This window comes from Uloborus diversus, chromosome 1 (assembly GCF_026930045.1).
Source record: "Uloborus diversus isolate 005 chromosome 1, Udiv.v.3.1, whole genome shotgun sequence".
NCBI lineage: Eukaryota > Metazoa > Arthropoda > Arachnida > Araneae > Uloboridae > Uloborus > Uloborus diversus.
This window is the reverse complement of record NC_072731.1, coordinates 128,215,680-128,243,166: the sequence shown is the minus strand read 5'-3', so window position 1 is coordinate 128,243,166 and position 27,487 is coordinate 128,215,680. Positions and strand designations below refer to the sequence as shown.

Below are 27,487 nucleotides of genomic sequence, written 5' to 3'. Positions count from 1 at the left end.
TTTTATCGATAACGTCTCGTCTGTTGTGTATTTTGCGAGAAGTTTCGATTTATTTTCGTAGTGGTTTTTAAACATTCTAAATAAACATTCAATTTATATTCTTTTAAGATGACTCGTCGGCTTCAAACGGTTGCTGCTGTAACATGTATGAAATTAATGTTATTAGTATTTAACGTTGTATTTTGGGTAAGTTGATAAAGTTATTTTTTCAGAATTGACGCAGTTAACAGCTGTGATTTCCTTGATAAACTTCAGTTGAACAACAGGTTGTTTCCCTTTAAGTATAGACATGGTTTCTGTTAGTTCAAACGCACTATGATGATTAAAAATATAATGTTACTTTTGGCGTTTTAAGGTGTCATTGCTTGTTCTCGGGTTTTATTTTCTTTTTACTTCCAAATAAGTACTTAAATTATAACGTATCGTGCGTGGATAGAATTAACTGAAATCCAGTTCACTTGTTAGTTTAAAGCTCTTTTCATTAGAAAGTGTATATCATTTGTAGACATGGTTTATTTACTTTTAGTAATTAGGATTATAAGATAGAAAAAAAATTTTGGAAAAAAATGGAACTGACTTCAAAATTGCTCTAAAAAGGGAAAAATAATTTTATTCTTTAAACACCATCGATAATACTTTTAAACATAATTTTTGAAGTTGGCACAAAAACAAAACGTAAAATCCAGTGTAACCATGCTTCGTTCATATTTTTTTCAGAAAATCATTGAAAGTTAGAAACGAATCATTTATATCGTTACTCAAAGATGCTGTTATCAATGCATAATATATGTGGTAGTAAAGGAACTAGGCCTGGTAAAATTTATAGTTGTAGTTGAATTATGGCGGTGAATGATCTGTTCTATCGTTTTTGCGCCAACTTCAAAAATTATGTTTAAAAGTATTATCGATGGTGTTTAAAGAATAAAATTATTTTTCCCCTTTTAGAGCAATTTTGAAGTCGGTTCTATTTTTTTCCAAAATTTTTTTTTTTCATCCTTTTTAGTGTAAATGTATATATTTCTGTAAAAGTAAGAAGTTACCATCATGAAACTTTACCCTTTTTTTTTCCTAAAAATGCTACATACTAAAAAAAAAAAAACTATAAGCACATCTTAAACTTTAAGCAATTGACACTAAAAATGTATCTTTACCACTTGAGAAAATGCCAGAATTTTCCAGATTAGGAAAGATACAGAAATCAATAGAACATTCGAGAAACAGCAGAAACGAAATCTTAGTAAAATTCGCTTTGTCCTAGTCGGGATTTGAACCCAGGTGGCTCGCGTGGAAGGCGAGAATTCTATCACTGAGCCACCGTTATCCACGGAAGGTAGGCGCAAACTTCGTTACAATATTTAATCATTTAATAGGGAAATTGCATGAAATTTATGGTTTTTTGCCCATAACTTTTTTTTGTAAAGGACAAATATAGTCAAACAAAGTAATGGGACCTAAGTTGAGCCATCTCCTATCCACTAAAGAAAGAATCATCAAAATCGGTTCACTAGGTAAGACGCTGTGAGTGGACAAACAAAAAAAAAAAAACATACATATGGTATGAACTGATAACCGCCTCCTTTTTGAAGTCGGTTAATGATGAAAGAAAAGAAACAGTAATTATTTGCTATGCTTATTGTCGAATTGTGTGCTATTTTCTAATAATTTTGTTTTTACATCAAACGCAATATTTTAAAATGACATTTCAAATTTGACAACATATTTACCTGTAGATTATAAACATGTGTGTCACTTAAAAATTAAAATCTGTAAATGCCATTTGTGAGAGCTGTTGTGCAGACCCAGATAATGTAGACAACACACGAACATTGCTCACAGAAAATTTTCATAGTTTTCTGACTATTTTGATATTTTTTTGGGGAGTGACAAATGCTGGTCGCTAATTTTGAGGTTCCCCCAATTAATTATACTGAAAAAAAGAGCAAATGTATTTGAAAAAAGCATGCTAATTTCATTGTGGTACTCTACTCGCTTTCACTTGACATTTCTGCTGGTGGTTGTTCTTTTGTGCAGCAAGACTATCAAATTGGGCTGAGCTCCCTCACTTTTCCAACTGGACCGTAACTTGGTGTAAAGTTTGACTTCCACAGTCAACTCATGCCATAAGAACCCATTATAGTAGGGTAGGCTACCATCCGCAACACAGCAACACCTTCACATAAAGAAAGGAAAAGTACTGGAGAAAGAAAGCACATCCATGAACGAGCTGTTATTTGCTGGTGGCCAAGATATAAGATTCTGGAGAACTGTGACACTCATCTTAGTACGAGATGCGGCCTTCAGGGAATAAAGGTTTGGCCTCACTATTAGCTGCATGCAATGTCATTATATTTATGATTCTATTAGCAGCATACTGCAGAATTGAGAATGAATGCAGATTATTCTTGTCCTTTTGAATTTTTTAACTCGATGTCTTTAAATAATATAGTGAGGATTAAGTTGACTTAGTTTCATTTTAAAGGAACTCATTTAGTATCTTTTGACTTGTACTTTTAATTCAAAGCAGATTGGACATTAAATCAAGTTGCACGATGGATCTTTATTGATGTTTAGAGATAGACTAGAGGTGTAATTTTTTAGAGACTGCTCCAGAATGATGAATTTAAATTGATATCTTTGAATCTTTTAAAAACGCTTCTGAATAATTTGCAATAGTTTGATAATAAATGTTGAATAGGAATGACAATTTTTTTCAAGCTTGCTTTTAAGGATTTATTGAGTAAAAGTTAATTTTTTTTTGTTTAAAATATTATGTTTTGTCATTTCAAGGGTAGTGTGACTGTTTTATTTATATTATAGGCTGCTGGAATTATTTTACTGGCTTTTGGACTATGGATGAAAATCTCCCTGCACAACTTGATGGAGCTGTCTGATGCATACAATGAAACAATTCCGTATGTGTTCATAGGAACAGGAGCCCTTATTGTGATGGCAGGATTTTTTGCTTGCTGCTGTACTGTCAAAGGACAATCTGTATTACTCTACATGGTGAGTTTTTTCTTTTTTTTTTCAGAAGCTTACAGTGCTAATGTCATTCTAAATGACTATTTTGTCTACTTTTTGTTAAAAGCCTGAAACCCACAGGAAATTTATTGTAATTGGAAAAAAGAATGACCCTCCCCCCCACTATTGCTGATAGTTCATAATTCTGTTGCATTATTTATTAAATTAGGGTATTTTAGGTAAAAAAATGTTTTTTTTTTGAAAAAAAGCAAAAAAAAAAAAAAACATTTTTTTTTGTTTAAACCAGGTTTTTTTGGTTTAAACTTTAAACACTATTTGTAAGAAATAAAATTTTATTTTAGAAAAATCATGAAGATTTTATCAATCAGTTGTAAAGGAATGTTTAATATTCACATTTGTACCTAATTTCTTCGTAATTAATTAAATAATTAACAGTCAAATCTTGTAATTTCATTTCCTCATACGTAGAGATTTCTATAGGAGAATATCCTATGAAAATCTTTATTATAAAAAACAGGGTTTGTACGCCTCCTGAAAATCCTGAAAACTCCTGAAATTTTATTTTTTCTTCTAAGGGCTCTTAAAACTCCTGAATTTTTGTTTTAACCTCCTGATTTTCCCCCTCTCCTCCTGAAAATAATTTTCAACAACAATCATTAATTTTAATTCCATATCATCTCCATTTAGGCAGCCATATTGAACCGCTGGCAACCAATCAAAATTCTCATACTATATACAGAGCACCCAGTGCTTTTCGGAAAGACGTGGGGTGTGTTCGAACCGACTGACCTGTTACTCTGTTCAAACATTCCCATTACGGTCACTGATTGTAACTGCCACTAGAGAACGAATCAAGAGCATGTGCTAATTTTTGTGTTAACAACAACAGCTATTAAGCATATTTTCTATGTTGCTAATTAGTAGTGCTATTGCTATTTTGTAGTATATTTAGTACTGATAATATGCCGATATATCTAATATTTTGTGTATTCCTGTTATTTTCAAATATTTTGAATCCAATTTTTTTTTTTGATTGAATAGTGTGTGGGGGAAAAAAAAAAAAAAAAAAAAAAAAAAAAACTAATCAATTAAAAATTTGACAGCAAAGTAGATTAATAGTTACTGAAACTAATTTTCTTGTAAAAACTGCTCGAGATATTGCTCCTAAAAATTTTGCTTTTGACTCCTGAAAACTCCTGAAGTTCATTTTGTCTGGAAGAGTATGAACCTTGTAAAAAATACAATACGTAAATGGGTCTTGGTATAAATAATCAAAGAAATAATTTACTGTGATAATTCACATCATTAATTACAAATTACTAGAATACATTCTTGTAAATTAATTTCCTCATAATCAGCGATTTACGATAAATAAAAAAAGTAAAATTAAAATCACGTATTCTAAAACATGGAAAGTATTTTGCAGTATCTACAAATGAATCACAAGTCTGATGTACATTACAGAATTTTAAAAATCAATAGATCAATGCATATTTTGTTTGAAGATTTAAAAATATTACAAATCATGTAATTTATTTCCTAATGTATCAATGACAACAATTATAGAAACAGAACAAGTAGTTTTTAAGAAAATCCATATGTTTTCCATTATAGACATTATTTCTCCTTGTTTAATGCATTTAGGAATACAAATTTTTTATCAAAGAAAAAAAAATAATTAAAAGCCTTCATATGAAAATACTCCTTTAGCATTCTCATATAAATAATAGCCGATGAGGAAGTAAGGCCTTGGTTTCCTAGAAGCGAATCGCCGATCTTCGACGTCGCTCATCGACGTAACGCTGAAATCAAAGTCAAGTGGATTCCGACATGACCACTCAGAACGCCGAATTGGCTCGGGCGCGCATGAGCAATAGAATCAAGTTTTCGCCTCGGCGAGGAACGACGCCGACGCTAAGCGTGTTCGCTTCTAGGAAACCAATGCTTAACCTGCGTGTTTCAACAATGAAACTCGTGCCAAGGTATGATAATTTGATAATATGTTTTGGTAATATTTAACATACAGGAAAATGCTTTATTGTGACAAGGCTTAACTCATTCCTGTGATTAACTGTTTTACTGGTAAGACTATCATTTTAGGAGAATAAAGAAACGTAAAAATTAGTCAGCGATGACCTCTATCTACTGGAGTTAATGTTTAATCCACTGGAATTAGGGTTAAACTGCCAAAATTAACTTAAACTACCAAAATATCACCAAACAGGCGATCACTGCATTCAAATGTACATAGAAGCAAATTTTCACCCGTCATACCATGACGGGCGACCTTCTAGTATTTTCAGGGTTCATACGCTCGTTCAAAACTCCTCCAATAGTCCTTCATTTAGGAAAATTTTTTGAAGGGCCCTTCAAAACTCCTTCTTTTTTAGATCAAGACTACATAATCATCCTCTATGACAGTAATTTAAAATACTTCGATTGACAACTTAACTTCGTCACAGGGGCGAAGGTATAAGAGCAATTTTTATGTAGTAATTTGATATATATTTTTTTTATTAGGATGTGATTTTCAAATTGGTTATAAAAGTCATAAAAGTTGAATGTGAAAATATTATTAGATGACTAAGACATTTCGTAAGTGAATTAAATCATGCTTAAATGGTGCTTGGCTATTTTGTCAAGTATTGTGATTATTGCTTTTAACTCCGCCACACTCTCAGTAGCAAAAGTCAGTTTGTTCAATACTTAAGTATTAAAAAATAGATTAGTAGATGTACTATATTAAGTGATTTTGTTAAAAAAGCAATTTAGTAAATTGCAGTTTTGACATTGTAAAGAGTCATCCACAAGGGATGTCATGCCTTGAGGGGAGATGGGCTCATGAAATTGTGACAAGGGAAAGAGAGGGTGCCAAAAATTGACATCACACAGTTATTATAACAATATGTTTATGAAAAATAAGGCATGTGACACGGGAAGGAGAAAGGTAAAGTGTGACAAAGGTGAAAGGAATTCAAATCTGTTGAAAAAAAAGAAACAAAATTTATTAGAATAGCTCAAAATTACTCCTTCAAAATCTCATTTTACTCCTTCAAAACTCCTTCATTTAATTTCTGAAAATGAGTACGAACCCTGTATTTTAATAACAAAGACTTATAAAAATTAATGTTTATTGATTCTTCCACTCATACATGAGACTTCTTTTATAATATTGGGATAAAAAAAGTTTTTTGAGGAGTGAAAATTTGCCAGTAATTTTTTTTATAAGAGCTCTGACTGCATCATTTATTGGGGATGCAAAAGGTGAGCAGGTATAAGCACAATTTTATGCCTACTCCAAGTGTTCTTGGACTTCTTTAGTTATTTTTTTCAGTTGTCATTTAAATATTTTAGCGTTAAAACTTGTACTATACACTACACATCCCTTCAATGGTATATAATCTAGTAATCAAGCAAATTAGGTAGTAAATGAAGTTTTGGTTGAAATATGCTTTTTGGACTATTTTGAAATGCAAAAGACAGAAAAATTATGATAATTGAATAAATAAAAAAAAGAGCTACTTGGATTTTTTCTTCATGTAATTTTAGAACTTGGTTGGTCTGCCTTGTATATTTATGTACCTAATAGGAAAGCTGCATTGATTTCAAAAAAGAAAAACTATTTAGCAAACTTGCATGAACTTAAAAAATGCAAGTTTCTAAATTAATTAAATCTGTAATTCATCTATAAAACTGTGCTAGTTACTTTGCATCAATTAGATTTTACTCTTTTCAATTATATATAAAATTTAAGAAAACATTTGGGGGAAAACGAAGTTTTTGAAAAAAAAAACAATTTTGGAAACCCCCCCCCCCAAAAAAAAACATATGGTTTTTTTGAAAGAACCTCTTGGTTTAAACTATGGTTTAAACCAAACAACCATGACTCTATTGCTTGACTATTTTGATTTAAATTTTCCATATGAGGTAGTGAGAAGCAAAGGGATGCAAGTGGTGAAATTTAAAATTTGGCGGTAACCAGTACAAATGGTAAGTGAACCTCTCCTCTGTCTTAGGGCAAGAGATTGTACTAGTAGCCCTGGTAATTTCTGCTATACAGCATGATTTAGAAAAAAAGTTCAATGAAAGCTTACCTAGGATCTGATCTTTAAACGAGTTTTACTCGAAACTTAAAATAGTCCACTTGCATCCCTTTGCTTCTCACTGCCTCTTATGTGTAAAAAAAAAGGGATTGAATAAGTCTCTTTTGGAAATACTCGGGATTTTGGAATTTTTTGGAAACTAACCCTCCTTACCCCTCCCATTTTGTACTTCAAAACTTGGCAACAGTGGTGGCCACTGGCCTCTGAAAATTTTTAAGTCTTGACCTTGGGGGGGGGGGCCCTAGGATCGGATAAATATGGTCTTGATATGGATTGAAAAACTTTTTATTTATTTCAAATATGTGGTTGGAATGGGGGAGGGAGGATTTTCTCACTCATGTTTTTGGCAGTGCAATTTCAAAGCAATTGAATTTAGATATTCATAACAGTGTTATGTGAATATTGGCTCTGAGGATTATTCTTTAATATTTCATTCAGTTTTATGTACTTTCTAAGCTATTTGTTTTGTTTTTATTCTGTACATTTTCATACCACATGTTACTGTTTGCTGAAAATTATTTTTTGTCAATAAATGTTGCAAAATAAATTACTTTAAAAATATTTTTTCCAACGATTAATCAGCAAAATTTGGCTGATTATAAATAATTGGCAAAGTGGGCGATTATGACTGAGTAATTGTTACATTCCTATAATCAAATGAGTGACTTGAAATATGGTAGACCAGAATTAGACTGTTCTGGCTCTTAGCTGTAGATTTGAGTGAGTATTTCATGAAAAGCTTTTTTTACCCCCTAATTTTTTCACAGAAACATTAACAGTTGCTTATTTCTCTAAATCATTAATATTTTTCTACAGCTTGCAATATTCCTGTCCGTGGTGCTTGTGCTCGAAATAGTTGCTGGAGTGACATCTTACATATACCGTGATAGAATCCGGCAAGGCTTTGAGACGGGGCTGAACAAGAGCATCTCCCACTATGGTCACGGTGGCATCCGAGACAAAGACATTGATTTGCTCCAGTCATACGTTAGTTTCATGGTTATTTAAAAATCTGGTATCATTTTCAAGTTAAGATAAAAGAGCAATTTTGCATTAATGAAGATGGCAAAGACATCTGTGTTTGAACAACAACCCAGTATTCTTAAGTTTTTGTAGATTTTACTAGACCTTGTGAGCATATGCATAATATTACCAGGGACAAAGCCTTCATAGAAATCTTATTGCAAAGATTTCACCAATCTATCCTAATATTATAAAAAGAGGGTGGATTTTTGTGTGTTTATATGTTCGAGGTCATCTCCCGAACCATTGCAACTATTTAAAAAAATATTTCACTATATGAAATGTGCATTCTTACTGAGTGACGTAGACAATAAATTATGCATATATGTACTTATATTATTTTTTAAAACTATTAGTTTGTCTTCGCTACTAGTTTATGTTTCGTACTGATCTATTCTTATATATGCAAACACATACGCTGATTGTCTTGCAATTGTAATGAAAAAAGAGTTTAAGATTCCATTTGAACTAAATGCTAAGGGATAGAAACAATTAAAAGAAAAAGGAACATGAGATTAGTCAAAACCTTTACATGTATTCGAGGCTGCAAAGAGTAATGCATGTAACACTATATTAGCCTTGGACATTGCGAATCATTTAGAGTTGCGGAATGTTATTGCATCAAAATTTATTCATATGAATTATAACTGGGATTCGCTTCAAGCAAATTAGTTTTTTAATTCAAGAAATGCAGATAGACAGTGATAATTCATGTTTCTAAAAGTTGTAGTTTTGCATGTATTTCGGGCCATTCTTTGAGGTTTTCTATATATACTAATATTATATAGAGAGAGGGTTTATTTTGTATGTTTCTATGTTCTGGACAAGATTGATACATGATTGCAACCAACTGAATGAGTATGTTTCCGATCACACAACGTAATTAGAAATCGATCAGAGACTTGCCTGTGATACCAGAACGCAAATAAATGTTTATGGACATACCAAGGGCGCATATATGCAAAGTTTTAAGGGGGGGGGGGCTCAAAAAATTTCCCCATGGTTTAGCAGAATATTTTCCCATGGAAACCGATTTTAGTACAGATCTAAGAAATTTTTATACATTTTTGCAAAGAAAAAAGCACTAAAAGCAAGGAAGTTCTCATTTCTAAGGGGAGGGGGGGCTCAAGCCCCCCCTTGTCCCTCTATATGGGTGCCCTTGGGACATACCGGTGGAACTGAAGGATGTGTGTGCTGTTTTTTTACTAAATTGTAGCATTTTTACTTTTGTGGTGGAAAAACTGACCACTCCAGATTTAAACTACTTTGAATGTCTCCCTTTATAAAGACTCTATACGTTTCATAAGAAAAAACTGTGCCATTTGGAAAGTCTTCAAAAGGTATGTCCTATAATGTAGAACGGATGTTATATGAGCCACTGTTTGAATATAGAAGCCTAGGATAACATTGTGAAAGGTGTCATCTTTGCATTTTGCCGGTGACTCTTATCAAACTATTCCTGTGGTTCCCTTGATAAACGCGTGCAAATATACCTCAAACCTGTTTAAAGTCATCCCCTTTTAAGAACTCTGTATGATCTCTTTATCTTAAAAACACCTTTAATAGTCCATATTCTTTCTATTAAAATTAAAGATGGTTTTCCAATAATTTTGTTGCAAAATTTTAATCTGTCTTGTATACGCAATGGAACTGGGCCCCAAGTAAAATCAATATGAACTAATATGATTTAGAGTATTATTCTTACTGTACCAGCAGCAAGTCAGTCAGGAATATTCTTCAAAATCCTATGCTCCTCGCATATTTCTATTCCTAATATAAATAATATTAATTTATAATGAAAATTTTTTAAGTCATCACCATCATAAAACCTGAAAGTCAAACATAGAATTATGTGCAGTACAACGTCACTTTGGGGAAGATTATATTTTTCACGGGGGAAGTAAAGTTTGGTCTCTTTAGATAAGGTATGAGAAGTGAATCAATTTGTTTCAAAACCTTTTTAAAAAAGAATAACAAAAAATGTTGCATACAATGATATTTTAAAACAAAAAAAAAAAAAAAAAAAACCGTATAATATTTATTTAAGACAGATAATATTTCAACCCGAACAATTTCGGGACGGGCCCCTAGTAACATATACTGGAAGTTATTTTGGAAGGGGCGCAAGGTAAATATTATGAGAACTTTCCTATCTTAAGTACAAAAATATAAAAATCCTTTTTACAAAATGATATAGTTTTAAATCTGTTTCTTAAAAGCCTCGGTGTTTTGGCTTCACTTTTAGGAAGCTTTACGAGTGCACTATGGGCTTTAACGCTATACAAAATTCAAATAATGTGAAAAAAAATTAATTTGTATTGATAAGAGTGATTTTATTTATCGAAATCAATGTTTAAAATTTAGGTTAAAAATTAAGAGTATATCCACATAGTACCCCCACATAGCTTATAGTCCCCCCCCCCTTGTTGCTCCCTTTTTACTATTTTTTTTTGTTTTAAAATTGTTTATTCCTCATGTGAACTTTTAATTGATATTATACTCTACACTACAATACTGATTTTTTTTTCCATTGTGCCAAAAAAAAAAAAAAAAAATTACTCTTTTTTTCAAAATTTTTTAAATGTAGTAAATCGTTTCTACATTTTGAACTAACAGGCTGTAATAACACCTTTTGGGGGAGAATAAAGTGGCTAGCAAGGGTTTAAAATTATATTTGTTCATAGAGTGTGCTTTTCAAACTGTACGAGCTTTTGTATTCTGTTTTTGTGCATCATAGCATAACGTTTGCATTTATTTTTCAATAACAATGAGAAATATAATTTTTTAAATTTTTATTTTGATAACCTGTTGCCCTTTTTAAAGGGCAATAAGTTCTAATCTCATCTTTTGCTTTATTTAAAACTTTGAACTAGAACATCTCCTTGAGTTTGGATCACAAATGTTTAAAAAAATTTTTTGTTGTTGTTGGATTATCTCCCTAAATATGAGTTAGATACCTTGGGTCTTTAGGTTTCATATTTTTCACTAGTTTTCTTTTTTTGCCTCAAACTTTCAATATCTGAACTCTGCACCTCATTCGTAAACCACTTTTATAACTGGAAGTATGCATTTGGGACCAAGGGTTTTGAAAATAGAGGTCGTGCAGGCTAAATGGGCTGTATGTATTCAAAGCACACTTAATAGGTCAGTTTAATTTGAAAATTAATTCTTATTCGTTTTTCATATTTGTTAAAATGATAATTATACTTTCAGTCTTACACAAAATGATTATGTAATTAATGATACTTAAAATAAAAATGATAGTTAGAATGAAACAGGATAACTGCTTATTTCTCTTCCAAAGCTGTTAAATACTTGATTTTATCCTATACATCCACTCAATGTGGGCAAAAATATTTCCAGTGTGTATGCTCTTTTTTTTTTGAGAATACAATGAATTAGAACTGTTCAATGTATTGCTGTGACATTTTTGAAAAGATAGAATGCATTTTTGTTATCTGGGATAGATAAGCTGTGATTTTTTCCCAATTGAAGACATTTCAATTTTTGTTCGCGATGGAGTGCAACTAAACAAATACCTAATTGTGTGGGGAATTGTTTCAAACTTGTTGTCTTTTACAGCTGAAATGTTGTGGCGTAAACAGTTACATAGATTGGTACAGCAAGTGGAACAACGGATCTGTTCCACTGAGCTGTTGTCGAGACAAGAGCCACTGCCACAATGCTCCGTTGGAAGATGAAGCGGAAATATATACGTCCGTAAGTTTCTGAGTAATTAGAATAGATGCTTCCTGTTTGATGATTTTTTTTCTGATCCTAATAACTATATCATTTTTCTATTAGCTTCTAATATGCTCTATTGAAAAAAATGATACTTAACTTTTGATCATTTGAGCTTAAGAATGGAAAGATATGTGTTAAAGGTGCTGATCGAGCAAAAAATTGTGCATGAAATATCAGTATTGAATGTGGCCACTTTTCTGATATCACTGATTACATTGTTTACTTCCAATTGCAAAAAATTATTTGGTAACCAACACTTTGGGAGTTTTTTCTCCTTCAATTGTTACAGGTAATTTAGTTGCCAGTGCAGGCTGCACTGTGCTATTTTTATTTTAATGTGTTTCCCTCACTTTTAAAGTTCAATCTCTTTTTGACTGCAGCTGAATTTTATGTTTGCATAAGTAAGCAACTCTGCTTGTCTTTTTTGACTTTCTGCCTTAAATAATCAGTGCATTCTTGTTTCATGCTTGATTTAAAGTAGTATGTATTTGTCTTATTTGGAGTTAAATGCATATGATTTCTTTCTAGGGCTGCTACAGTAATATTGTTGATTTTGTGAATCACAATCTGGGAATTATATTTGGTGGGGCTTTGGTGCTCTCAGTTTTCCAGGTGAAGTAAAAATTAAAACTTATATTCTTCTTTTACACACTTTTATTGAAATGATTTTGTATAAATCTTTTTGTATAAAAACTGTAGTAATAACAAATTTTGAATTAAAATGAAGTAAAATTTACTTCCATTACCATGTAAAACATTAAACAAACTTTGTATTTTGTAGTAAGTTACCGCCCTAAAGCCAGGGCTAAGGCAGAAATACTTAAAATACACCGCCAGCTCAGTTATTGGAATAACTGAGCTGGCGGTGTATTTTAAGTGTTAAACAAACTACCATGTAGACATTCATTATTTAATTTTATAAGTACTAACAAAATGAATCAAGTGTAGTTTAATCCTTCTGCTGACTGCATGGTTAGTGCCTAAAATGACAGTTTGTAAATGAATTTCTAGCATATGAGTTGGCTTTGGTTTGAATTGAAAATTTAACTGTAAATGTGGATATTTTAAAGAAAAATATAGATATGTGAGAGTGTTTGGTAAAAGCCCTTGTTTATAAAGGTTATGTATTATTATCTGTTTTAAACTAAAAAGTTTATCCTATGTTTTAACCATAGTGGTAGGCAATTAAAATGCTACTGTGATTAAGGTTGAGCAACTTGTGTACAGGAGCAGGGGGGGGGGGGGGGAGAAGGGACACCTGTTGGTCTGGACCCAAGCCTGAAGGCACCAGAGATTTATAAAATGAGAAGTGAAATATATGATGGGAGGTAAGGGTAATCAATTCGGAGAGAGCCCGAAAAGTTATTTATGATGAGCCCCAAAATTTCTGTGCATGCCCCTGCTTGTGTGCCCTGTTTTCTCACTCAAAATGCTATTATATAATACAGCACAGTAATAATTATTGTATAGACCCCCCTCCCTCCAAAAAAAAGTCGAATTACAAGACATAGACCTAAGTACTGGAATGTACCTGTTTCTGTGACTATTAGGGCGCTTCCGAAATCTGGGGGAAAAATTAATTTTTCATTTCTCTCGATCTTAACCTCTTATTTTATGCCACTATATACCATGATAATATGTATAAAATTTTTGAAAAATATATTTATATTTAGAGGTCGCGTGCAGCCACACTCAAGTTTCGTAATATTGACAAAAATGTCCAATTGCCAATGCGTAATTACTTGTAAAGTTATTTTACATATTTTTTAAATTTGTGAAAAAAATATTATGTAGTTACAAAAAATTATAAGTAACAAATCATGGACAGAAAAAATATGAAAAGCTAATCAAATCCAGAGATAATATGAAAGGCAAATCAAACACGCAAAACGTATTATAACTTACTAATTAAGCCTGGAATTAACTTTGAAGTGCATTTTTCCAGAATCCTCGTTAATTTTTTCGATATTCTTGGACCACTTGAAGAAGATACTATTTCTGTTCTTCGTTATTGTCTTAGCAAATGCTTCAATAAGAGTCATGCCATGGTCTGCATTGTCATTCACAACTCCCAGTTTCTTTGCTTTTTTGAAGCGTCACTGGTAGCTATCTTTTAGCTCCCTATGCTTGTCTTCAGTTTGCAGAAATCCCTTGTCGATGCATAATAATAAGCTAAAAAAACATGTTTGTGTTTTTTGACAAAAAAAAAACGCATATTGTTTAGTCCTGAACCCGTCAATATCCTTCCTCCTTTTGCACTCTGCCGAACTTCAGTGATTCACCCTCACGATCTCTCATGAAAAACATTTACCATCTTTTGCTTTTTTTTCACTCAAATATTGAATGAAATTGAGCTAGTGGTACAAAATGCTCACTGATGTGCTAAAAATGGAGTTTGTCTGTGGGCAGTTGATATTTCTGAGTTTTCCTCTTTGTATGCTACAAGATGCTGAAAAATTTTCAAATCATTGATTGATGCATGCACATGAAGGGGTGCTGTTAACCAAGCTGTCTTATATTCTTTCACAATGAAGATATAGGTGCTACTAATCCCTTTGTTTTTTCTTGCTGCAAGTTGAAACTGATTACAATAAATCCTATACCAGCTGTAAAGAATTTGCATTCCCCAGGCATGATAAATAGCTCCTGGAGCATGATAGTGTTCACAATGAATAGGTGTTTCATTCATTAAAATAACATAAATATGTTCTAGCATTCCCTGTAATTCTCTCTTGCACAGGACATCAACAGATGACTTGCAAAATCAGTCTCAATGTCTGTCAGTACCTCAGCGTTTCTCACTCCTGGCTCAAAATTAGAGTTAGTCAGTCTTTGACCATGATTTCTGCATTCATTTAAAAAACTATCAAGTAGGTCTACAGAATGTTGTCTTGTGCATTGCATAAATACGTCAGAAAGCCCAATTGCTAGAATATGGTACCAACAAACAAAATACAAAAGTCATTTTCCAAGATTTTGTTCCAATGTCAAACATACTCTAATTTTAATACCAGTATTCAAGCATATACGCCGAATGAGCTTAGTAAGCTCATAAGCTCATTTATCTACAATTCTGCATTTGCCATATCAATTCTTGTCTCTTCACTGTAAGAACTCTTTTGTTGTTCATCAATTATCTAACCTGGTATTACTTCTAGTAGCCAAATCTTCTTTGTTTTTGTTGATCCTAAGAAATGTCTTTAAAAAAAAAGAGAAAAGAAAACAAAGCAGAATAGCTGGAAATAAGATAAATTATTCTTGCTTTGTACTTTAATAATAATAAAGTTAAAAATAATATTTTTTTGTCCATACACTTTTTGTTTAATGAGTATGAAATTTATTCTATCTTCCAGATATTTGGAATCTGCCTGGCTGGTTGCCTTGGTAAATACATTGAAAAGGCTAAGTATGAACCAGTGGCATAAACTGCATGTGAGTTTTCTTTTCCTTTTATGTCATATTTATTCTGTCCCAGAGATTGCAGATAATTCGCCAAATTTTAGAGTTTTACTGGTTTCTAGATCTGTTTTATGACACTTAGCATATACAGTCGAACCTCGTTATCACGACACCTTTGAGACTGTCAACTAAGTGTCATCATAGCCAAATCGACGTCATAACTGGAATAGTTAAAAAATTCATAATTTACATTAGTTAACCGTAAAATTAATGAAGATTTAATGAAGAAATTAATACTTTTTATGTTTTTAATTCAATTTAACTAATGTAAGTTTGAATTATTGGCGAATATATATATATATATATATATATATATATATATATATATATATATATATATATATATATATATATATATATATATATAAACTTCACTTATTTTTTTCTCAATGCTACAATAATTTCCAATAAAATGTTTGATAAATTTTTGAATAACATTTGTCACACTCCTTCTTCCACAAAATTACCAGCAAGCAGCAAGAAAGAAACCAATTCAAAACTCTTCACTTTTGTCCGTAATTTGATTAGATTTTGACGGCTAAGCCACACCTAGCAAAGATGAAAAAACCCTTTCTAATCCTTTTATCCACTTTAAGCGTCGTGTTTCCCTTTTCAATCCAATGAGGAGCCCCTTATCTCTTTTTCTCACATGGGAGAAGCTTGTTGTGACCACCTACAGCTTAACGTAGCTATGGTCTTCCTCTTCCCTTGCTTTTTCCCTGGTCCAGTATTACAATCAACCTGCTCTTAATTCCTTTATATTGTCCATCTTGTCCAAGTCTGAAACCTGTACCTTTCAGAACTTATCTACTCACCCCCCACCGTTCTCAGGGTGTCATGCCTGGTCAAATCTCTTGTCAGAGTCCGAAGTTCCTACAACAAACAATTCCAGATGTCTTCATTATTTTACTGAAAGTTTTTCAATTGCAAAGAAATATTTGATCCCGTCTGCGCAACTCCAAGCGTCATTGTAACCGGAGTTATATGAAAAAAAAAACTGTCGTAAAATCCGGACCCACTTAACATTATCATTAACTCGATTTTTGGAGAGATAGCTTCCCAGAGGATGTAAGCAAATTGACCAAGTGTGTTAATAGGTTTAAATTTATTTTGGTTCTTATTATCAGGGGGCAATATTAACATTGAAAAGACTTAGCAAGTGCTATTTTTTTGTTCCAAAAAAAAAAAAAAAATATTTTTTAACCAAAGTTGGTTGTTGCTCTGATTTTTCAGATTGCCATGACCATGGTTTTTATTATTTATTTAGGGAGTAAAATTTTCGTCGTTATAGTATAAATAATCTGTGGTTTGATTTTATTCATAATTTTTTTTCAGGGCTTAACTCAAGCAGACTTTACACTAAAAAAAAAAGGAAGGGGGTTCTTTGTGTAAAATTATATTTTTTTCTGAAAAAGCACCTATATTGCACTTAAAAGCAAAACTTCATCTTCATACAAAATTTCTAGATTTCTAATTCTCATCATATAAGGTTGATCAGAAATAAAAATACATGACAGTATATGCTGTAAATACAGTCGACTCTTGCTACTACATGATTCGACTTACGCGAAATGGCTATAAGGCGAGTTTTTCCTAGGAGTAACGAATTTTGGAGTTTACGTGAATTCCTCGCCCACAACAGGAAAATTTTCGGGGGCATAATTTCGGTAAAGAGCAGATTAAGTCTTTCTTCATCTGTCGGGCAGATAGTGGATTCAAGTAAAATTTTCGTAAACTATGAGGAAGCTCAGATTCCCGTAAAAACTCTTCAAACATGCTTACAAAAATCATTGAAAAAAGCCATTTTCTAACAATTTATTAATTTTAGAATGGGTTGTCGGCCCAAAATTTTCCGAATTGTCGGATCACAACTACCCCTGATGTGCATGCGCTGTCAAGAGAAGCCTGATAACAATATGAGATCGTGCATCATAAATTATCATCATCTTCATTTTTTAATTGACGAGTATAAATACAATTACTGTATCTACTGCTCAGTACTATTATAGTGCTGAATTTTATTGTTACTACAAACTGTACTTAAGGAACTGTTTTATGTTATTTCTCTATCTCCAGTTGATCAATCATTTTGTGCTTTGTAACAGTATTTTATATTGAATTATACTGCTTTTTTAAAATAAAAAATCAGTTCTTTATGTAAATCCTTTTCCACAACGCAAAATTTCAACTTATGCGAGGGGTCTTGGAACGGATCCTTCGCGTAAGTCCAGACTCGACTGTAATCTTTTTGATAAATGTACTGGTATATATCGACCATAAAATCTTTATCTTGACTACCACATCCTAATCACCACTTCTTTTTTACCGATATACGTCGTATTATCTATTCTAGAAAATTAAGTCATAATATTATGATGGGTGCAAATTTTTAGTTATTTCTATTCCATTTCATTTGTGGAAAAAAGAAACCCAATGAATAGACTTTCGCAATTTGTGATTTGGTACAAGACAGTTTAAATTCAATTTTTTTAAACTTTTTAAATTCAAATTATGTTACTCGCAACCACGAGTTGCAATAGGACACTACTCGTTGAGTTTCTTGTTTCTACAAATGGAATGAAATGGAAATGAGAAAAAAATTGCCACCTGTCAGTTAATTTATGAAACACGGCAAGCAATCAAATCAGTTTTTCTAAAAGAGTAAAGAAATAAAAAAACTAACGAGAATATTTAAGTTTAAGAAAACCTAAAGTCTAGCATTGTTTTAGAAAAAGAATTTATGTTGTAACGAAAGATTCAAGCCACCACTTATATCGTTTGTACAATTTTTTTTTCTTTCTTGGCCGGAAACTTTTGTTACAACCATTAAATGAAATGCATAAAAAGAAAAAAAAATTAGCATTACAAAATTATCGTCTGCCCTCTGAAATACCATAACAGAAGTTCTAAATAATTCAGGCTTTTACGGTTTTCCTTTTCTTTTAAATATACTTTTTTACCCTTTATCAGTACTCTGTAAATTTAAATACTGATAACCTTTTACATAAATTGAGCTACGAAATATGTTTTCCAATCAAATTCACATATGAAAACTATATTCTTGAAACAAATAAGATTGAAAAAAAAAAACTTTTAAACATAAACTAACCTTTGATCTTATGAATAGTACTTACAGAGCCTTTTCAACCACTAATATTGCCTCCTGATGACAAGAACTTAAAATAAATCTAAACCTATTAACACATTTTGTCAATTCGCATTTAAAAGCTCTCTTCCTGACATCATAAAATCTTCAAACACCCTGACTTTTCAAAACTTTATAACTCAGTCAATTTTGGTTGTAGAAGAGTGATTTTTTTTTTTTTTTAGTTTCAAACTTTAGTGTGTCAAGAATATTTTACAAAATATCATTGATAGGACTGGGGGACTGTAAAAAAAATAGATTTTGTAATTTTTTCAGAATTTGATTTTTTGACAAAAATTTCATAAATTTTAATTCCTTACGGAATTTAAAGATTTTTTCCAATTGGAACTATAGTCTTATCTCTTAACAGTTTAGAAATTAGCTATTGGTCCACCAATAGGGTGGACACCCTGTATTGGTGGACCAATATATATATATATATATTTATTAGTATAATATCATCAATACTGTAATATATTTTATAGTTTTTTTTGGGGGGGGGACTAAAAAAACATTACCCACAAAAATCTGAAACTTAAAATTTGTAATTAAAGATAGTACATTTTTCCTAAAATAATTTCCAGAAATATTAATGATGTCATCCATCTATTTTCTGCTTAAGATAATTATTCTAAGAATTTATGCTGGTTTAATGTCTTTACACTTGTAACATCTGTTTTGCTTTCTGTTGGTTTCATCCTGTTCTATTCCGTTTTTACCATTTTTTCCACTGTCCTGGAACAAACCCAACCCTGAATTCATAGGCAAACATAGTGAATTTTGTTTCTTAGAATTGCATATGGATCTATACAAAATAATAAATGTAGAAGCTGCTGCATCTTGTTGTTCTAATCAAGCACATAATTTGTGCTTGAATATTCAAAACTTTGCTATAGCTGTGCCATTCTGTATTATTTTAATTTTTTTCGAGAATTCCCGTGTACCCTTTGCAAAAACGATCCTATTAAATAATTATTGCTGATAAGATAAATACCTTTGTGCTGAAAAGTAAAGTAAGAAATAATGTCAAAAAAGCACAATTGCTGATTACTGCAGAGTGCAGACATGTTTCAGCGTTACAGGGAATGCCTTTTTCAATGCAAAAAGTAATGAGCTTATGGATGAAAAGACATCCAAGAAAAGCCAAGAACTAGATAAGCAAACAGCTTAAAAGATAAAATAGCAGATTAGCCAAACATCAATGAGAAAATTATAAACCAATAAAGAACCAACAGGAATGCAAACAAAGGGCAGGAGCTCTCTCAAGAGGTACAGTAAAGCCGAAAGAAAGAATTCAATTGGACAAAGATTAAGCCAAAGCTTAAACAAAAAGAAAATGTCAATAACCGGGAAAAGCAAGAAAGGAAAAGCTGAATAGAAAAAAAAGCACCAGGAAATGAAAGGATCAAAAACAAAATTTTCGGAAAAGGAAAAAATAAAGATGAAGAGAAGAAATGGGGGATAATGTCAACATGACAAAAAAGTTAAAAATAAACAAAGCAAGATAGATAAAAATGAATGGAAAAATAAAAAAGTATGCAAAATAGAAAAAAAATGGATGGGGAAAGGACAAAGATATGGGTGCCAGACATGTCTGGCACCCATTTGTGCTTTTTTGACATTGTTATTTCTTTCTTTAATTATTGCTGATATTCTAATTTTGTTGTTGTTTTTATATTGAATAAAATCTGAGACCACAATAGTCAATTTGTCATCTTCCTCTATTTGTAATCAGACAAATGCCACATAATTCATTATTAGAATCTTTTTTTGTTATTTTAAAACCTGTACTGAAAACATTCAAAGAAAACTAACATCTCTGCATATTTTGAGAATTTAATTAAATGGTTGTTTTCACTGTCAAGCATTAAAGAAACATGAGTTCAATAATAATAATAATTTTTAAAAGAAGTAATTGTTGAATTTGAGTTGGCTGTGGTCTCCAACGACCTTAGCATCTGCTTCCATTGTGCCTCTTTATGTTACAACTTATTTTTCATGAATGAAATAATTTTTGTTTGGCTAATTTTATGTATGTTATTAAAAACATACATTTTATTCACATTGTATTTTGCCCAATTTATAACAATATTCAATTTTAAAATCTCTTAAGACTTAATAATTTTTGGTAATAAGGCATTGCTTAGTACATGGATGAAAACAGCCCAAAGAAAAAGAGGAAAAATTGCACTGCTTAAAATTTAGATTAAAAAAAAAAAAAAAAGCGAAACTATACATATATATTGATACTATGCTGTCTTTTAAATATTAATAGAAAAATTTGTTTTATTCTTTTTTACTTGTAGAAATGCTAGCATATAAAAAAAAGGAAAATCTCGAATCCGCCGAAGATTTTAAATCCCTGGTACCGACGAAGTAAACGATACTGTACCATTATGGCTTGATACCGATATTTTCCTAGATCGATTTCGCGACATTGTGACAATGTCATATGTACACTAGGGTGGGCCGAAAAAACTTTTTTTGGAAATCTGTTTTTGGATAGTGCGGAAAAGTTGCTATATGGGCCCGTTATTACCCATAAAAAATTTCGCGAAATTTGTTTAATATTTAGCCGGCGCTATTTGACCTTGAAAAACTGAAAAAAGGGGCAAAAATGCACTTTTTTCAAAAAAAAGGGGGGGGGGGGGGGTCGAAAATAAAAGTTTGAAGCTAGTTTCAGCAAACATTAGAAGTATCTGTCAGTGAATTAGTTGAAATCCTCAAAGACTTTTATACATTTCGTAGAATATTTAGCTACGCTCCTTTATGACTGAAACATCGAAAAAATGAAAAAAAAAATTAAAAGTAGTTTCGAAATAAGTAAGTACTGAAATGTTACGCAATACGTTACTTAGAAAAAACAGTGAAAATTCAATCAATTTTATGCGACATTTGTACACCAATTTTAAAAAATGCACACACTCAAATAAAAAATAGTTACATAAGATTCTAATTTTTTAATCTTCGGTTCCAATTGTTTCTCCTGGATAATAAACGGCACTCAACTATTTCTATTATTCCTAAGATTATTTTATAACTATTTTATATATATTTGACAAATAGAGCCCTTGAATATTAAAAAATGTGAATCCTCTGAAGTCCTTTTAACTGATTAAGGAATTGAACGCAAGTATTCTTCTTTTTCTCAAGCCATTTCTTCTTCTCGACTTTATGACCCACTTAAGAGACAAAACCCCCCGACAAGAAATGCTGTAATTCTACACCTCCACAGCAGGGAATTAAGCAATTAAAGGGGTCCTCTCTTGTGTCCAATGTGCACAATGAGTTGCCACTGAGGCATCTTATACTGGAATTGGACGGTTGCACAAAGTGGCCACATTCATATTCTGGAGCTATCGAACAACTTCTTAGAGATTGTAAAAAAAATCCGGTGGTCAAATTTGATAAAATTGACTGCAATCTTCTTGTTTTGGACATGGAAGATATAAAAAATTTAAGTACTGAACAACAATATTTGTATAGAATCTGTCTTTCCGTAAAAGATGGTAGTTGTCCTTCAAGCGTGGCTGACAGTAGCCCAGGCAAACTCAGTCAGTCATGCGCGATGGTTGACAACTACAAACCGTTTGTTACGCTTGTATATAGGCACTCCAACTCCATCAGAAAACCTTACAATGCTTGTAAATTATGTAATTTTAGTTTATGCTCCAATGTGGTTTGAAATAAAAATGAAACCGAACTGCCAGTACCGCGCCCAACATTTTTGGAAAATGATTTCTCTTGCAAGGCAGTTTCCAGACAACGTTAAGGAGATAATTTTCAAAGTTCTCTCAAGTAATGCATATTTCACTCATCCTGAACAGCTACTGTTGACAATGTTGTTTAACTCAAGAAAATACATTCGGGAATTAGCTGTTAGGCGCATTCTGAACTCTAGAAATAAGAAGAAGAGCTCGGATGGTGTACGATTTTTTGAGCGTCCTAAACTCAATTTTGAAGCCGTTGATTTAGTTGATTGGGCAAACTGTGTTGTAACAGAGCCACCTCTTGCAATGCATCTAAAAGACCAACAATGGAAAGAAATGTGCAAAGAACATTCGACAGAGTTTACTTTCGAGAAATTTCCCTGTCACACGCAAGCTGTGAAACGTTGTGTGAAACTAATAACCGAAGCTGCAAAAAAAGTTCGTGGTGAAAGTGCACGAGATGGATACATTCGTGCTAAACTTCAAGCTAGGAAAGAACTTCCATCATTTGATAACAAGGGACAATATTATTCCAAAATATAATATTCATTATGCATGAGGTATTATAAATCAAATTTGAAGATTTCTTTTTTAAAATTTTATTATCTATATATGTAGTTCTCGAAAATGTACGATACTATTGCGTGATAATAATTACTATGATTAATGGCGCTATTTAATTAATTAGTCTATGATTTAATTTTGAAAAATAATTTTCACATTCGTTTTTAAAAAAATTCAATATTTTTTCATTTTTCTCCAATTTTTGATGTCGGAAAGGAGCGGTTAAATGCTCATTAAAATCAATGAAACATTTTATTGGTTCAAACTGGCTCATTATATAACATTTTCGGTGCATTCCAGCAAAATATTTGGAATTTAGCTTTTTAAAAAAAATTTCGACAAAAATTCATTTTTCTCTTTTTTTTCGGTTTTTCAGTGTCAAATAGCGCCGGCTAGATATTTTTTAATATCCAAGAAATTTCTTGTGAGTGCTAACTAGCTCACTACGCAACTTTTGCGCGCTATCCAAAAATTGATTTCGAAAAAAAAAATTTTTCGGCTTATTTCGGCCCACCCTAATGTACACGGCATTATGACGATTCCTGCTTTTTGTATCGTAAACGACATGGTATCGTCATCATTTAGCCAACAGTTCTGACATTTGCCTATATTATTTCACGTTGTCTCACCAATGACGCAACTGATATATGCCGTCTTTGAAAATTGGTTTTTAAAACCTAAAAACCGTGGAAATAAAAGAAAAAATACAAAAAGCGGAAAATCGCTGATCCACGGAAGATTTTCATTCCTGTTAGTAAGAATAATTTTTTATAATTTTCTGTTATATCTTACGTTTTCCTTAAGTTACAAATAACACTGGTGAATAAGATTTTACCCCATGAAACATGCCATATAGTGTTCCTAACATAAGCTTTAACATTTTCTATCACCCACAATTTTTATGTCATCATAGGCTTTAAGTTATTTATTTTCTCCATGTTTTCCTAAATCACGTAATGATAAAAACTCATAATTCACAATTAAAATCTTGTCATAAAGACAAGAAACGTGCAGATAGGTGCTGGATCTGCTGTTACTGCAGTTAGGGTTGCTTCGATAAGTCACTGTGACCTCCCATAAAATTTCCTCATTCAGAAAATTTTGCTGCTGTTACAAATTTGGAGACAATACTCCAACATTGAGATTCTTTAAAAATTTGAAAATGATTTCTAGTTTTTATCTCATTAAATGTTTTGTATCTTTGAAATGTGTGCATGCTCTCATTTTATCATTCGGTAAAATTGGAATAGGGAAGTTGCAACCTATTAAATGTTCATATTTTGGCTATTGGATATTGTTAATTGACCCTCAAAGCTAAAAAATTCACCATCTCTGCATTTTAAAACACCGTGATTGATTTTTAATGAATTTTTAAAAATCCATGCGCAAAAGTGCGCTCTTCTGAAACGTCACGAGCCTACGTCACAGGGCGCGAATGGGCAACCTTTCGCAGAAGATCCCTTTTCGCTAGGGACTTTTTGAGTGCGGTGATATTTTTATTTTTCAGAAATTCAATAATCCTTTTGAACACACTATGGAGACCGGATTTGTTAAAGCACAATCTAAATAATCTTCCTCATGTAACATCAATGATGATATTCGAATGTTTCCAAGAGGATGAGAGGTTTAATGTTCCTGAAACGCGAGGAGTTAAATGCGAGGAGATAAGCCTTTTACGTTTAGTCTTCGATGTCGAATGCGTGACCTTCGGCTTCTCCCCTATCGGAAGAGCGCATGACGTCACTTCCTATGCCATTTGACGTCACAAGCGCTTGAACTTTAAAAATTAATTAAAAAAAAACTACTTATTGTATCGCAAAAATTTTTTCACCTATGATGTTCATACATGTTACTCTATCATATAAGAATAAAATTGAAAAATCGAAAACTTCCCTATTTCAATCGGCGAATTGAGAATGTTTATCTTCCCAAAAATTTCAGTTTAAGGTGCCTTGACTGCAGTAGCGACGTGAGGAGCATCTATTAAGGCAACTATTTGATGATTTTACTTCTGCCATGTTGAAATTTTCAGTAACAATCCCAAATTTGGCGAAGTCCGTGTGAGGCAGATTTAGGGTCCTAAGCTATAAGTAATTTTATTATAAAAAAAAAAAAAAACACATGTAGAACATTTAATCTGTTTAACTTACATTCTAGTTTTCTTTACTATTAATTTTTCCTTTGGATTGTTTATTTTCGGATGTGCCACATAAAGTAGATTTTTTTCTTTCTTATACAAACATTACAGTGTGCCACTTATGATGGGTGCGTTGCATATTCCTGAAAATACGGTATCCACAAACTGATTATCCACAGAAAAGGGTGAGAGAGAGAGAGAGACTGTAACTTACACTTACACTTGTGAAGTTGAAATGGGTGCAACTATCTACATTCAGTTAATCTTTGCCGAAATTTTCTTTTCCCTTCAAAATGTGAAAGACCATGGATAATCTGGAGTTTATGGAATGTTAAAAATAGGGATGCAACAAATACTGCAAAATTTGTTCAAATGTTTCTCTGATAAAAATGAAAAATCACCTTTCAAAATTAAAGATGGTTGTATATGTTTGTGTTTTTTTAATTGTTGATTCTTCAAGTGATTTAAATTTTAATGTATCTTTTTATTTTCAGGAATTTGCTGCAGAAATCTCGCAAAACATCCTTTTTGATGTTCTATCACAATCTCTTTTTAAAAATATGCTTTTGATGTTCTTGCTACACAAGATTAGAATCTTTATGAGCATTTATTCTTTATTCAATTCTTTGCATTTTACTAAACTTTTATCCTGTTCTTATTCCAAATGTGATATTTGTGCTATTGTCTGTCAAAGAACTTGTATTTTACAATTTAAATTCCATATTGAAAAGAAATGAAAATATATTTTTATGTGATGTAATTTTTAACATTTTATTTGCCTTATTATTCTCAAATAGTTTAAAAAGTTTGAGTGAAAATTTATCTTCACCTAAAAACATTGTTTGTATGCATTTATTAATAATCTTTATAAAGCGATGTTTCTTCATTTATCTGTTTTTGTTGCAAATGTATCTGAGCATGTGCTGTGTAATGCATGTTGATCTCTAAGAAACATACATTTAACTATCTGAAGCAACTATGAAAGCAGCTGTATGGTGTTTTTACAAGAAGAATTTAAAAGATTTGAACTTCTTTACCTGTAAAAATTCAGAATCATTATCAGCATGATTTCTAACACTTATAAATAATTAAGTAAAGAAATTATAAAGCGCTAAATGTGGATATTGCAGCTGCATAGAAAGCTAAATATAATTAGAAAGGTTTTTTTTTTCTGTCAGAAGGGGAAGGAAATTAGTGGTAACAAAACTCAATGCCAAAATATCTAGAAGAGGAAAAAATATTTTTGTATGGGATGGAAATCAGAATAAAAACTCTACACTTGATATTGTAAATGAAGAAGAACAGTATAATTGATAAAATCCCAGAAACAAACTTTAATACCAAAAAAAAAAAAAAAAAAGTTTACTTCTCATGACCAAATTATAAAACTTTATAGAGATTGAAGACAATGGATATAAGAACAAGTAAATTTTGTACTAAGGTGGGCAGACAATATTTTAAATACAACCAAACCTGTTTTTGTGCATTTTTTTTTTTTTTTTTTGTGTGTGTGGTACATGAAAATTATTTATAAAACAAGTACGAGACAATATCTTCAAGTGACGACAGGGACATCCGGATGGGAAGTCACTGTGAATTCCCAAAACTTTCCTTATTCGGTCGGCAAAATTATCATCACTTGGTTTATTTTGATTCCGTTTAAATATAACATTTTGGGTTATTTTCTATGTGAGATTTTTTTTTTAACTGTGTCGCGAAAAGTTTTTCTAGCTATTTGTGAAGTTTCAAACATTAATTTTTAATGCAATTTTTTTTTATGCGGTCCTTATCCACCACATAAAAACAGGTTTGGGTGTACTAATAATATAGCATAAAACTTACAAGTTTTAATTGATTGAATTTATAATATACTTTTAGTAATCTTTTTTTCTTCAAAATACTTTGTTTCGATTATACATCAACTCAACACTTAAAGGGTTATGAACAAGCATTTTATTTGATAATTTTTTTGATTCAGTCTTATTTCTTAGCAGTGCATGATTATGTACAATGTTGATGTTTTTTCTGCAGCCAATAAATTTGTAGAATGCATCAAATAGGTAATTAAGTACAACTTTCAAAAACTTGACAAAGGTTTTAAAATTGAAATTTTTTTCCCCCGATTATACAACTTATTGTTTTTGAGAGCCAGGATGCCTCCATCTGGGCTCTCTAAATGTAACTGGGCATCAAAACTACTGGTGCCATTGATGTCCGCCCATGAAAGACTAGATGCTGTATCGGGGGGATCACACGTCTGCAAAATGTTTCAGAGCCTAACGCAGCCCAGAAGACACAAAAATAAATAAATAAATACTATAGTTATTTTTATTACACTATCATTATTTTTAATCATCATCATTATTATTGTTTTTGAAGTTTTAGCAGAACAAAAGCTGGGAATTGCTACATGAATAAAAATTGTTAAATATTTATAGATAGGTTAATGGAGTTGAGTGCAAAGAATTACTGTGTGTGCATGAATGGTGTTCTTATGGGAAAAAAAATTGATGTTTGATTCTGTGTGAGCGGAATATCACTTTTCTCTTTTCATAGCTTACAGATTAAATGATTATGCTTGTTATATCTTTAGAATAAATAAAATAAATATGCTGGTGAA

At 31.7% G+C, this 27,487-nt stretch overlaps 1 protein-coding gene across 1 annotated transcript; it reads left to right on the top strand.

The window, feature by feature from the left end:
- Positions 1-27,487, top strand: LOC129232049 (tetraspanin-7-like). Its single transcript, XM_054866288.1, has 7 exons — positions 1-186; positions 2,818-3,006; positions 7,902-8,072; positions 11,691-11,828; positions 12,381-12,464; positions 15,206-15,284; positions 25,362-27,487. Exons 1-6 carry the CDS (start codon positions 109-111, stop codon positions 15,275-15,277), a joined length of 732 nt encoding a protein of 243 aa, XP_054722263.1. The 5' UTR covers positions 1-108; the 3' UTR covers positions 15,278-15,284; positions 25,362-27,487.

What these genes read in the sequence shown, in the direction of transcription:
- LOC129232049 (XM_054866288.1), top strand. Translation starts at nt 109, where the DNA reads ATGACTCGTCGGCTTCAAACGGTTGCTGCTGTAACATGTATGAAATTA. An exon ending in AATCTGTATTACTCTACATG is followed by an intron (nt 3,007 to 7,901) that starts GTGAGTTTTTTC and finishes ATTTTTCTACAG; the next exon opens with CTTGCAATATTCCTGTCCGT. An exon ending in TGGTGCTCTCAGTTTTCCAG is followed by an intron (nt 12,465 to 15,205) that starts GTGAAGTAAAAA and finishes TCTATCTTCCAG; the next exon opens with ATATTTGGAATCTGCCTGGC.